The sequence below is a fragment of the Chelonoidis abingdonii genome, chromosome 2 (genome assembly GCF_003597395.2).
Source record: "Chelonoidis abingdonii isolate Lonesome George chromosome 2, CheloAbing_2.0, whole genome shotgun sequence".
NCBI lineage: Eukaryota > Metazoa > Chordata > Testudines > Testudinidae > Chelonoidis > Chelonoidis abingdonii.
Genome location: NC_133770.1, coordinates 13,758,252 through 13,772,564, shown reverse-complemented (window position 1 = coordinate 13,772,564; position 14,313 = coordinate 13,758,252). Strand labels below are relative to the sequence as shown.

At 48.5% G+C, this 14,313-nt stretch overlaps 1 protein-coding gene across 1 annotated transcript in view; it reads left to right on the top strand.

Moving 5' to 3' along the window:
* Positions 1-14,313, top strand: part of LOC116827890 (mitogen-activated protein kinase kinase kinase 3-like) — a 111,661-nt gene that overhangs the window by 75,561 nt on the left and 21,787 nt on the right. The window contains exons 6-9 of the mRNA XM_032785735.2: positions 191-304; positions 1,022-1,133; positions 11,262-11,395; positions 14,094-14,167. Of these exons, the coding sequence (XP_032641626.1) occupies positions 191-304; positions 1,022-1,133; positions 11,262-11,395; positions 14,094-14,167 (434 nt within the window). The remainder of the gene's footprint in view (positions 1-190; positions 305-1,021; positions 1,134-11,261; positions 11,396-14,093; positions 14,168-14,313) is intronic.

Genomic DNA, 14,313 nt, shown 5'->3' with positions numbered 1-14,313 from the left:
TCCCTCCATGGATCGTATCTTGAAGAAAAGGTTAAAGCCCCTGAATGCTCAGGGGTGCTTTGGTTTTGTTTTCCATCCAGACTCTCCATTCCCTCCCAAGCCTTCTGTGCGTGGTGCAAAGTTTTTGCTTCCTTTGTTTACCCAGTTTGTGACCCTACCATGCTATGGGTGTTTGTTCAATCCCTTCCAGCTCCTGATCCCACTGAAATCCCAGGAAGACTTGGACCGAGCAGTGGAGCATTTGGACCTTAGCCCTTCTCTGAAGAGCCTGAGGGTGTTTGTGAAGGCTCCAAGGAAAGCGAACGTGAGCCCTTTGCTTTGTTCTTTTGTGTGCAGAGTGAGTCGTGCTGTTGTCGTATGGGGGGGAATGGAAAGGAGAGACGCTGTCCTAGGGGTGTCTGCTTGTAGCTGTCTGATGTCACTAGACCATCTTCCGCTCGTACGTCTCTGCTCTGAAATCTGCCCTGTTGGCAGGTCGGTGTATATGCTGTTGCTGGCACAGCTGTTTAATTTAATGTAGTGCTTTCTGCGAGGCAGGATTGGGCACTATGGCAATAGGTGTCTGATAGATCCCTGAGACAGACGGCAAGTGTCTATCCTGTGACAGGACATCCACGCCATGCGTCTTCCAGGGGACTCCAGGGGCCCGGCCCATCCACTTTCAAAAAGTGGGAGGGATACAGCCCTGGTTCCGGCTCCATTGGCCTGAGATTGTAAACCCTTTGGGGTAGGAACCCTCCCTTTTCTGTCTGGAAATAACACATCGTAGGTGCTACCAGAAACAAACTACAAGTCCTGTTTCATATTTTTATTTATCCTTATTAAATAAGATCTGATTTGTCTTTTATGATATTAGATTAATATGTATTATTGTTTGTTCATTTATTAGTCTCCCTGATTCAGTTCATTTGGTAACCAGAAAACATGGTGATTGTCACCAAATGTCATTTTTATGGGAATGTCTGGAAAGGTACAAACCCCTGCCCTGGGGCAGAGTGTAACAGTTTCCTTTGATCCGCAGTTCCTCCAGCCCAACAACAGTAAGCAGCATGAGATGAGAATATCCAAATCCATGGGCGACATCATGGGGTCCCTTTATAAAGACGTTGAGAGGACGCGGAAGTATTCAACAGGTGAGTGAAATGCGACGCACTCAGGTTCACTGCATGCCAGCGCTGGTTCTTCGCAGGCTGGCTGTAGCCCCTATCCCTGTGGTTCATCCTTGTCTCCTGATATTTTTACATCTGGCCAGCGCACTGAAGGCTCAGTGCAGCTAGTGTCTGGGTCTCAGCCTAGAGGAAAGGTTGTGCCAGCTGAGCTCATGTGCTCATTGCTGCCTTGCCTGGATGCAAGAGAAGTGCTGTCAGTTATCTTGTTTAAGAGCCGGGGGAAGTGCAGAGGTTCCTGGTTTCAGACTCCAAGGGAAAATGTATCTAGTTGCAGAGGATTCAAATTAATTCAGTGCTGCCGAATTTGATCAAGGCCTGGGACAGAACCCGAGGAAGTCAGCCCCTCTCAAAGCTTTGCATTAACTGTTCTCTCCCATTTTCTTTACTTTTGCCTTCTGCTTCACTCTCTTCTGTCAACGAGAAGGAAATAACGGGGCTGAGTGGGCTGGGATTCGGCAGCTCCTGTGTTCTAATCCCAGCTTTGCCCCTGGGATGAAACCAATAATTCTTTTCTCACTTCCGCTGGCTTCAGTGCATTGCTCTAGATTTTCACCAGTGTGAGAGGAGAATTTGTGTCCTTTTGTTGTTCTGGATGTGCCTGTGAACCTCTCTTGCTCCACATGGTAGAAGGGGATTCCTGGTACGGTACTTACCCCCCTGGAGTTGTTGTGAGAATGAATGTGTGTGAAGTGCTACTCAAATGAAACAGAACATCCTTTACACTCCAATTGCTCATCTTCAGCCTCTGAACACTAGGCCATGAGCCTTCTGGCCCTCAGTCCACCTGTGCAGCGCCTACAGGGCCTGGTTTCTGTTCCTGGCTCTGCCACAGACGTTTGTAGCCTTGGACAAGTCTCCATCTCTTTCTGCCTCGGTTTCTGTCTCTGAAATTGTTCCTCTTTTTAAGTACTTTGAGATCGTTGGTGAAAAGTGTTGTTGTTAGACTCCTCTTGATTGTTAATAAGACCTTTATGGAAAATCCTTTAGGATTTAATAGAGGATGGTATATTTTGCATAGATCTAGTAAACCAGCACAGAGAATCTTATACCAGGAATAGAAATCTCTGTTACATTCTATAGGCGGTCTTAAAAATTCTGTGCAGAGGAGCATTCTCCACTACATTCTATGGGTTACTTTATAATGTAATTTCTAGAGAACCCTATTGGTTTAATCCAAATGATTATTTAATATATATAGAAGTAGTGCCAGAATCCCAGTCTGGATCAGGGCCCCAGTGTGCTAGGACCCCACCTCCCTGCTCCAGAGAACTTGCAATATTATGTGCTAAAGGATTTTACCATTGCAGCAAAGGGATATCTTTTCCTGTGGATTTACCATTTCTCACTCGCACGGTATGTGCTGTTAGACAATATAGGCTGCAGCTTGTTGAAATGTTGCACAGTGGTTTATCTGAGATGTTCTCCTATATTAGGTCAAATTCCACCCCAGGACAGCCATGCACAACCCCTGTGGAAGTCAAGGGAGCCGTGTGTGCATATACAAGATCTGTATTTGGCTCTGTCATGTTTATTTGCTGGGGTTCTTTTAGCTCATGCTGCTCTTGAGTGTTTGCCCAAAGCTTGGCATAGTCTCTGGATGAATCTGAATGAAACACATGCGTTAATACATGTTATTGCACAAAGCCTCGGTAGGAACTTCTTGTACTTAAAGTGAATAACATCTCTGCTTCTTTTCTTGGGGCATGTTAAACTGTTAACACATGCCCATAAATTCCAGTGATGGCATTGGGAGTTAATGTGTATGTGCAGATGGCAGAACTGAGCCCACACATAGCTGCACTAATGGGAGGATTCTAGTTATGTAGGGCACTCACTCAGATTTAAGGCCGTACCACCTTGGGCTTTTTTTTTATTATTATTATTATTTAATTATTTACTATTTGTATCGCACTAGCATCTACAGGCCCTAACTGAGATGGGGTCCCACTGGGCTTTGTAAGAGACCCCACCAGTCTTTGCCCTGAAAAGCTTAGTCTAAATAGACAAGACAGGCAAAGGAAGTATTATTAGGTCTGCAGGAATAAGGGCACAGAGAGTCAGTATATAGCCCATAGCAGCAGTTTTCAACCAGCTGACCGTCCAGTGCCACTGGGTCCAGGCTACACGGCTGGGTAGGGCATGGTACGATGGGGTTGGGGACACCGGCTGGCCCCACATGGTGGGCTCTGAGGCTGTCTGCTCCGCAGAGAATCTGGTGGGGTCTGGGGCTGCCGGCCTGGCTGGCCCCACAGAAGATCTGGGGTTGGTGTTGGGGCTGCCAGACTGCCCTGGGGTTGGGGTCCAGGCTGCCGCCTGGCTGCTCTGCCATCCGGCCCCACGTTGTAGCTGCCGCCCGGCCCCACAGAACAGGGCCCAGGACCCTGTCACCAGGCCTCCCGCCCAAAGCTCCATTCCTGGCTCCACTTTGTGGAGGAGTCTCTGGGCAGGAGGCACTGGGCAAAGGGGTCTGTGGGGGAGTATCTGAAGGGGACGCACTGTGGTTCTCAACGTGTGGGTCGGGTAACACAGGCCCACAATGATAAATAGGTTGAGAACCACTGTCTTATAGTCTGTTGCAGAACTGGGATTGGAACTGAGATCCTCTGAGAACCAGGCCTCTGCCTTTACCAGAAGGCCATCTTAACTCTGTTTGGAACTTCGTCGGTTTCTGGGTCAACACGAGTATGGAGAGACCTCTTGCTGTAGTGCCTGGGTCTTCCATGGAGGTGTTAGCAATATAGCAATACAGCAGGTTGCTTTTTCCTTCTGAATCAGAGGGGGTAGGAGTCCCTGCGTGGATGGAGGGGCTGTTTTTTCAGATGAGGTGTAACCCTGACAGTCTGATCATCCCGAGTCATTAACAACTCTATAACAGCATTTAAAAGAGAACTAGCTAAATTCATGGAGGTTAAGTCCATATATGGCTATTAGCCAGGATGGGTAAGGAATGGTGCCCCTAGCCTCTGTTTGTCAGAGGGTGGAGGTGGATGGCAGGAGAGAGATCACTTGATCATTACCTGTTAGGTTCACTCCCTCTGGGGCACCTGGCATTGGCCACTGTCGGTAGACAGATACTGGGCTAGATGGACCTTTGGTCTGACCCGCTACAGCCGTTCTTATGTTCTTCTCCACCAGTAGGGATATTACTGAGCCTGATGCCCTGGCCAAATTCCAGCTTAGATAATTGGCATTTCACTTGGCTACATTGTCCTTCACTTCCAGTTGCAAAATGTTGCCTTGTGTTTGCTTCAGTGTTGACTGAGATGAGTGAGGTTAAGGGGAAATCTCGCCTCAGCCTTAACTATGGAGCTGCGAGTCGCACCTCCATAGCAGAACCAGGTACATTTTCAAGGGAGATTCTGTTCTGCAAAGCAACTCTGTGAACATGACAACTTGAGGAGTGTTCTAAATGTTTGTCTCCAAAAATTGCTCAATTTAATGGTTTGGGGGGGAGAAGATGGGAAGGTGTTTTCTGTCTGCCTTGCAGAGTCAGCCTGACTTTTGAGAGCCAAGTCTGAGCATATCCCTCCTTGCAGGTCATTGTCAGTGACAAAGGAACCACAGGTCCTGTCTTGGCCTCGCTTCCATCTTTGCAACCCCACTGCCGATAACAGGGAGATGTGATTGATTGGAACTTAGTAAATGGTTCTGTTGATACAGGAGAAGGAACAAACCCTAGCGCCCTCTTCTTTCGCTGTGCTGGCTCTGCTATGTTAACGGGAGCAAGCAGAAGGGAGTCTGAATCCATCCAGAGGGAGCAGATCTGTTGAGGAAAAGGGACTAGTTCTACCACAGCTAGACAGAAAATACTCTCACGCTCCCAAAAAAATGCAGCAAAAACTGATTTTGTTGTTGTTTTCATTGCAATTTTCTGTGGAAAACTTCGATTCCCACCCCCTGCCCACACACACCCAGAAATTGCAAATGTTAAAAATGGACCCACCTCTGAGGAGAGCAGATGCCTTTTGAAAAAAACATTAGTCTAAAATCCAATTGTTTGTCCAGGAAAAAAAACCAAAAAGTGAATGGAAAAGTTTCCAATGAGTTCTGATTTTTTACATAGTCTCTTTCCATAGCTAAAGGGCATTTTTAAGCCACAGATACCATAGACGAGCTGCAGGGCTTTGCCACACCAGCAGCAGGCATTCTCTGTGCCAAAAGCTGACCAGGCAGGATGCCTCCTGGGGTGCTGACAGGATAGCCCTATGCGGTTCTTTCCAGGTGTTGCTTACCCTCTCCGTGCTGTCCGTCTTGGATTGTCAGGCAGCTGGCAAGATGGTAGGGGCCAGGCCATCTCCTGGCCTCTCTTTAGAATATGTAACATCCCAGCCAGCATGTGAAACGTCTTGCGATCCAGAAAGCAGACTGCAGATTCCGTGCAGGTGTCCGACAGCTGCTATCTTTGCTGACACACTGGGGATTGAACTGAGGATTTCAGAGCTTGAAGTGTAAGGCTCTGTAGCTTGAACTGAAGAGCCGAGGCTGTCTAGGTGTGGCTGCGACAGACTCAGTCCTCTGTGGATTGGCACTGAGAGGGACACGTAGGATACACTGACCAGTGAGATGCAGGTGTACAAGGAGGGGCAGGAGGGGAAGTGCTCGCTCTGACCTCCTCCTCACTTGTGAGCGTGCCCAGGAGCAGCCACAATCTGGCCTGTAGTATGTAAGGAGCTAGAGGCTGGAACAGTCTGTCATGAGAACAGCCATACTGGGTCAGAGCAAAGGTCCATCTAGCCCAGTATCCTGTCTCCTGACAGTGGCCAATGCCAGGTACTTCAGAGGGAATGAACAGAACAGGTGCTCATCAAGTGATCCATCCCTGTTGCCCATTCCCAGCTTCTGGCAAACAGATGCTAGGGACACCATCCCTGCCCATCCTCGCTAATAACCATTGATGGGCCTGTCCTCCATGAACTTATCTAGTTATTTTTTCAACCCTGTTAGTGTCTTGGCCTTCACAACATCCTCTGGCAAAGAGTTCCACAAGTTGACTATGCATTGTGTGACTAAGTACCTCCTTATGTTTGTTTTAAACCTGTTGCCTATTAATTTAATTTGGTGACCCCTGGGTTATGTGATAGGGTAAATAACACTTCCTTATTTACTTTCTCGACACCAGTCATGATTTTATAGACCTCTATCATATCCCTCCCGTTAGTCATCTCTTTTCCAAGCTGAAAAGCGCAGTCTTATTAATCTCAGCATATCCTCATTCTCCTTAAACCCTGGACTCCTTTGCAGCTGCATCCTAAGTCCCTGAGTCACAGCTGGGACTCTAATGAACATCAGATCTTTGCATAATGTCCCTTGTTTTGTTTTGTAGTGACATTGGCCCAGGGCTGGGCCCTCAGTTTCTGGAACTTGCAGCTGTGAGCGTAGGCAGCGCTTGATGACCCCTTTGCAGTCATCACCCATCTTGTTTTAAACGAATAGAAACAGACTTTCTTTTCTGGATCTCTGCTTAGCCAGGGGAGGGTGTGTTGTCAGATAAGCAATTGGTAAAGATTTGAGACCTGCTTAAGCAGAGGGAGAATTAAACCAAAGAACGTTTAGGCAGAGGGGAGCCAAGCCTGGCACTGGGGGACCTAGCTGTACGTGCAACACCACAAACTTTCTGCACATGCTGTATGAAAAGTTCTTTAAGAAAAAAAAAAAACTGAATGGAAAGGAACATGGAAGATCCCTGCAAATGCCAGGAGTGGTTTTCAGAATCTCCATGCTAGCTTGGCTGGCCCTGCTCAGGACATGCTGTACTCTAGCCTCAAGCTTAATAGCCTTGTGTTGTGTTGTGTGTAAAACAGAGGGAGATCCTAGCTCGCTCTCCTCTCAGATTAAGTCAAGTGAGCTGAATATTCAGGGCCAAATCCTCAGCTGGTGCAAGTTGCCTGTTGACTTGAGTGATGCTGCGATGATTTACACCCGCTAAGGATCAGGTCCCAAGAGTTCAGCTTTTGTTGTAAGCTAATGTTTGAGCGCCTGCTCCTTCCCGTGGTATCTGAGCCAGGAGGAGATGGAATTAGTGCATCAAGTTCAAGAGGTGGAGGAAAAGCCTGATAGGATGGCTTCTAGGGCACCTGATCTCTGTCCTTGGCACCGCTGTTGTTTCTTCAGCACCCGAAATCCAGTGCAAAGAGCAGTGGTGCTCCACCTTCTACCTTGCCCTTTACAGGTGTATGGTTTATTGAGCAACCTGTACAGGTGGGCTGGACCAGCCCAAGGCCAGAGTTATCTATCCATCTATCTACCCCTCCCTCTTGATCTCTCTGGATGAAGGTTAGGTTACCTAATCTGTCTAAGGTGTCTGTTGCTGTATTATCTGAGTCCTATAGATACATTAGACAACATAATTTCTGTCATTAGTGGATCACAACCCACCTGCCCCCATTTCCATCCTCATCCTTGCTGAATAAAGCACAGTGATGCTGAGTGGTGCTTTGGTTTCGTTAACGGGGGGAGTGCTGGGGCTGCACTGTGCTCTGATGGTGGCTCCACCTGATCCATGGGAGTAGAGAGTTTGACTCTGCAGGGCCCTCCCTCTGCCCAGAAAGCCCTACTCTCAAGCCTCGAGTCACTTCTGCAAACAGTCGAAGAAAAAGGTGTAGGGATGCAGAGCAAGGGCTGCAGGGAAATGCCTCGTGCCTTGGAGTACACACCACCACTGTAGGTGTCAAACTACGAGCCATTCCTATCAGCTCCTCTGAACTTTATCCACTGGGACAGTCTTGCCACAACGGCTCCCTCGCCCAGTCTGTACCAAGCTCCTTCCAGTGAGAGGCCCCTTCATCCAAATTACTGCCTGTCCTGGAAGAGTGTGTCAGGTTTCTTATCCCCCTTGAATCTGGTGGCAGAAGTCATAACCCTGGAAGGTCAGACAAAGCTGGAGTGAAGCGGGTTTCACTCAGAGGCCAGCAGGCCTAGTGGGAAGGCCATGGCTTGACAGCCTTTCCACCCTGTAGGGAGTTGCACTCAGGTCGGCAGGCCCTGGCTTGTCAATCTCCCAGTGCTCAGGAGTTCTCACAGACACATGTAGGCGGGAGTGAGAAGCAGGAGGACCCAAGCCACCTCCCCACCAGGGCTCCTGGGGGAGAGGCCTGGAATGTCTCTTACATCTTTCTGGTGCACCTGACCAGCCTCCCCAGGGTGCTCTCTCTTGCGCTGGGACATGGTCTCAGCCTGCTTTCCTCCAGCTGGGAGTCCCCAATCAGTCCCAGCAGCTTAGTCAGTTACCTGAGCATTCCCGAGCTCTCCTCTCAGTGTCCAGTTATCTCCCTCGGTGGGGAGGGAAAAGGGTCCCTCCCAGTTGAGTCTTACCCCCAGTCCAGACTCTCTCTTGTGGATCGCTTTGTCCCCAGAAGATGCAAACTGCGATCCTCCTTTTAGCCAGCCTCTCCTTCACTTTCCTTCCCTGCTTGACTGAAGTCCCTTCTCTGCAGCTCCTCTATTTGGAGCATAATGCTGTTGCTGAGGGGCGGGGCCCTTTTGGCCTGGTACTTCTCCCTCCCTCGCTCCCTTAGTCTCCATGTGGGGTCCGTAAATGCCATCGCAAGGAGTTATTATACAGACTAGGGCTCTCATCCTACAAAGATTTGCATGCAATCATGCAAAGACTTCATACTTGCAAGCAGTTCTATTTAACTCAATGGGGGCTACTCCCATCTTTCAAGTTAAACTCAGGGTATGTAAATCTTTATAGGATCAGATCCTTAGGATATGGCTACATTAGAAATTTCAAAGCGCTGTCCCGGCAGCACTTTGAAGTGTGAGTGTAGTCAGAGCCGCAGAGCTGGGAGAGAGCTCTCCCAGTGCTGCTTGTAAACCACATCCCTTATGGGTATAGCGTGCAGTGCTGGGAGCTGTGCTCCCAGCGCTGCCGCCCTGATTACACTGACACTTTACAGCGCGGCATCTTGCAGCGCTCAGGGGGGTGTTTTTTCACACCCCTGAGCGCGAAAGTTGCAGCGCTGTAAAGTTCCAATGTATTAGACTCCTTTTGAAAGAACCCTGTAGGAGAGAGAAAAATGGTAGCAACAGCACAAAGCCCTGTCTCGCAACAGGGGAAATAAAAGAAATTCCCAACATAACTGAGACACAACAATCCCAGTGTGTGAAATCTATATGCTTTTCAGGGCAGGGACTGCCTTTATTTTGGTGTTTGCTATAGCAGTGCTAAACAAATAATTGGCTAATAATATTGTGGATCTGGTTTATTCAAGGAAACTGAGATCTTACATGGTTACATTCTTGTTTTAAAGAGAAAAGAGACTGCTTTGTGTTTCTCATTTGTTTTTGTTGTTAGGGCCAGTTTGAAGTCAATTCGATATGAGATCTGTAATAACTGGAGGTGTTTTCTCTCCTGGGTCTTGGCATTAGTTCTTTCTTGGTTGGTGTGGGGTTTTTTCCACGGTGTACTTCTCCTGTAGGAGATCTGTGAGGGGAAGAGAATGGGGGGAAAAGAATTGTCTCAAAACCATATGACTATTTTTCAAATCCTAGTAAGGGATCTGGACTGGTTACCCCCCACCTCCAGTGCTGCTTTTACAGTGGAACAAATGTATCCCAGATGTAAATGCAATGAGCCTGATCTGGTGACCTCTAGCACTTCAGAGGAGTGACTCCTGATTTACATCTGTTTAAAACAAAGGAGAAGGACATTCAGAGACTCTGTGAATAAGCAAGTTCCTGAAGTCAGTGGAGTTACACACCAGAGATGAAGTTGGCCCATTATGAAACACCAGTGGATTATTACAGATCTTATATCAAATTGGCTTTGAATCAACCCTGATAACAAAGATCAGTGCGGTTTTGGGATGTATTGGCATCACATCTGGGGACAGGGATGGGGATAGAGCCTCCTCTGGTGCATTACACTTGAAATATTCATTCAGCCCTGGGCATCTTGTTACCAGACAGATATTGATGGTCTGGAGGGAGTTCTGTGGAATGTGACAAAGATAGGGGAGGAGCGAGGACAGATTTAAAGAGCTCCATCTGTGCAGCTTGGCCAAGTGATGGTGAAGCCAGGATACATGGGAATAGTCTGCAGATATTGGAATGGTGTGAGCGAGCATTAAAGCTGTGGAGGGATTGCTTACCATGACTCAGGAAATAATGGGACAAAATGGAAAACGGACAGCGAGAGCTGTGAAGCTCTGGAGTTGTCTCCCAGGGCGAAAAGGGAGAAGCCCCAGCACCTGGGACGTTTAAAATTAGATTGGATCAAACATTGCAGGATCAGGGCTGCAAAGAGATGCGTGCAGGTGGATTCTGTGCTAATGAGGAGCCCCCCTGATTTCAGTGGGGCACCATGTGTCTGTAGAGATTTGAGAGTGCGGAGTCAGTCACAGTATTGGGGTCTAAGAAGTGAACAGAAGAGGGTAGCCCTGCATCAAGTACGAGATGAACTAGGTGCCTATTCATAGAGCCATAGATCCACCGCCAGAAGGGACCACTCGGATCATTTATCTGGATCTTTTCCTTCCCAAAGTTCTTTTGGTTCTAGGACCTCTGAGCTTAGGGAAACATCAGGAGGTCAGCAGGAGAGGGGCTGGGTATTTTTTTAGCTGGTTTTTAAGATACATCTTATTGGTGCACCTGGCTGTCCAGTGTTGCACAGCAAATGCGCACAAAGCAGAGGGCGGTCGATTTTCCAAGAGCATCAGACTTTCCTCATTGTAGAAGATCTGGGCCTTAGCCGCCATAACTCGATCCAGGGCTGAACTGCCCCAGTGTTCAGGGGACCTGTGGGTTAGAGGTTTGGATTTGTGCTCATCTCTGCGTATTACAGCTAAGCTTTAGAAACCTATTCCTTTAGTATTGTGTTAGTATTGTTGTTTGTACTGCAGTTGCACCTAGGGGTGGGGCAGCCAGGGAGTGGGGCCCCACACCAGTAGGCATTGTTCAGCCCCACACAGCTAAAAAGACAGTGCCTGCTCTGAAAGCCTTTGACCCCATGATCTGAATGGTAGCATGGATTCTCCAGGCCCTGCATCCTTTCCTCCCCAGAGATCTAGCTCCGGCTGGGTCTAGCAATAAGCACCAGGGCCGGGCAGTGATGATTCCTTCTCTTCTTTACAAGCGATTCTGTGTTTGTAGGTTCCCTGCACACGGGCCGGAGTTCTCCACCCCCGGGGAGCGTTCCTGAAGAACAGCAGCAGATCGCTCGGCAGGGCTCCTACACCAGTATTAACAGCGAAGGGGAGTTCATCCCTGAGACTATGGACCAGAATGTAAGTGGAGCTGGCGTGTGTGAGCTGAGTATCATCAGCATTAGGCAAATCAGATCATTACAACCCCCAGAGTGAGCTCCGTTACTCCAGAGGTGGAGCAATGGAGAGTTACTAGGTGTTGACCCGTGACCCAGGACCTGATCCTGAAGGGGCAAGCACAGTTTATATTTTTATGTGCAAGGTTGCTTTCAGTAATGTAGGACACTGAAAGGCAAATCGGAGGACATTTCGACTTGGCAACAGGCTGAGGTCTAAGCAAGGTCTAGTAGAAAGCTTAGCTTAGCACAACTGGTAATAAGATTTTTTGCAATACGTAGCATGTGATAAGCAAGTTCATCACAGAAGCTTATAGGCCACTGGGGGTATATGTAACCATGGAGAAACCACACTTCCGTATCAAAACCATTAGGAAATATATGGTGCAAATAGCTTTTGTTTGCAATCAGAACCTTAATTATGGTCCCCCAGAATGACAAACATGGGCTGGGGGCTGAGACGATGTGAGAGCATTCCAGTTCATTCCTTGTGATTGCAGAGGGGGTGGAAGTGCTGAGCTCTCCTCCCTGCTTCCCACATCTGTGTGAGATCCAGATATGGTTCCTGGCCCCACTATTTTCAGCCGTAATGAAATTGGAGGAGAAAGCAACTTACGCCCCACTCCTTCCCTCTCCATTTGCTCTACCCCGATTTTGCAAGTTTCCCTATGCAGATAGATCCCAATGCCCGAGTGAAGTCAGTGGGACAGTATGTGGGTGTAGGGGTCTGCTTGCATGGAGCACCTCACAGGATCAGGGCCTTAGAGCCCTGCAAACTGAAAACGCAGCCCTGGTGAGCACTGGCCACATGGGAGGGATGCGGTGCTGCCCTTTCTTATGACACGTTCTGGACAACATTCAAAATGTCAAGAAGGGGATAAATGTCTTCAGAAATAGGATGCTCTTATACTGCCACCAGAGAGGACATAGGGGAAGAAGCGTGTCTGCTGCGTTATCATGGCCTTTGCTAGTGACACAGGCAGGAAGGCTGGGCCAGGGTTTCCATGACAAAGTTATGTTTTCAAAGGTTTGTTATATGACCATTAATAAACTGAATGCTCTCTCTGGAGGAGCCTTGGCAGCAGCTGAGCACAGATGTCTTGTGCGCCTAGCAGCCAACAGCCAAACACTGGGCTTGGACTGTTTGTAAATGGTTTCTGAGTTGCATTGATTAGGGTTAGATAAAGTGAAGGGAGGAGCTAGATCCTCAGCACATGTAAGTCAGCATGTGGCCATTGACTTTAATGGAGTTGCATTGATTTATGCCAGCTGAGGATGTGACCCCATGCTTCACTGCTTAGCTGAGGACTCCTGGGTTCTAGTCTTGGCTCCCACCAGCAGTGTACAGTGGGCCGGCCACTGCCCCTTCCCACTCCCCACCCAAGAGGTGGCTACGCTCTGGTGACTTGGCTGCCTATAGTTGTTACCCCCAGGAGACAATTGGGGGTTGTAACTCTGGGGGCAGCTGGCCTGCTAGTGGTGGGAGCCTGGGGATCCAGGGAATGACGGACTGCACACTGGGGACTTTCCCGTTGCTCTCCACTGACCCTCTGTGGCCATCGCATGGGTGGCAACGATGGGTCCCAAAGGACGGAGATCTCCTCGTTGGCTGGATTGCTGCAATGCATCAGCCTTTGGGATAGAAGTGTGAAGGGGGAGTTACTGTTTTCATTGGGCCTCTCCTGTCAAAACAAGTGTTGCTATGGCAGCCAGTTAAATAGCGGTAACCATAGAAACATCACAGGGAAAGAGAAGCATGCTCTAGTACCCTAAGCATAGCACGGGACATGAGGAATTCCTTGGCTTCTAATCTCAGCTCCAAGCCTTAACCTCCCTGCCTCAGCTCCCCCCTCTGAAAGCTGAGCCTAGCGCCGACCTCACAGGGGTGCTGGGGTGTGTGTGTTAGTTACTAGTTGTGAAGTGTCTTGTCGATGAAAAGGACTGAGTGGGATTGTTATAACACCACTGGGTGGCATGGAGAAAATGCCATGGTAGTGGACGTGTGTGTAGCCTTTGTCGTTCCCTAAGCCACCTAGGAGAACAACTCCGTTGTTAACAGTCAGATATAATTAACACAATCTAGTAAAATGTGTCATCGAGGAGCCCATGAACATACAGCGTTTATTGACTCGCTGAGCTGGGGAGAGCAGAGTATATTCCTTGATCTAACCTCCTTGTTACCCCTTTACCAACAGAGGGGAAGGGTGGGCTTATGATTAAAGGCAGCGACCAGAGGATCAAGAGGCCAGAGTTCTGTTCCTGGGTGTGCCCCAGGTTAACAGGTGGCCTTGGGCATGTCTCGTTTGCCCTGTCTTTCAAAAGTGCTGAAAATGTGGAGCACCCCCTGACTCTGCTCACATTCAGAAATCAGGACGTTAATCCCTGTGCCTTGATTTCCCTATCGGTAAATAATAATGGAGAAGAAGAATAGTCTCCATCCCTACTGTGTCAGAGGATTTAGTGAATTTTATTTTCAAAATGCTTTGAGATCCCCTATTGGATGGGGTAACAGATGTACAGGGCCAGACCCTCCACTGCTGTAAGTCACTGATTCACACCTGCTGAGGATCTGGAGGATTATCTAAAACAGACTATTAGGATTTTCCAATTCAGGGTTTACAGCACATTGAGTCAATGTTTTCCCTTTTCCTTGCTGTCCAAAGATGCTTGAACCTTTCATTAGTCCTGATGAGTCACTCTCTGGGAGCTGCCAGTCCCTGGACAGATCTATAGACAGGTAAGTCAGATACATCACCACCATGGGCTTGCCTGCATGAATAAAACCACCAGCCCTTCCAGTGCAAGTGTCTGAAGGAGGGAAAAGAATTGTTTAAGATGTCCCAGGGGGGTTATGACTAGGAGAAATGGGCTGCACCTAAGCAA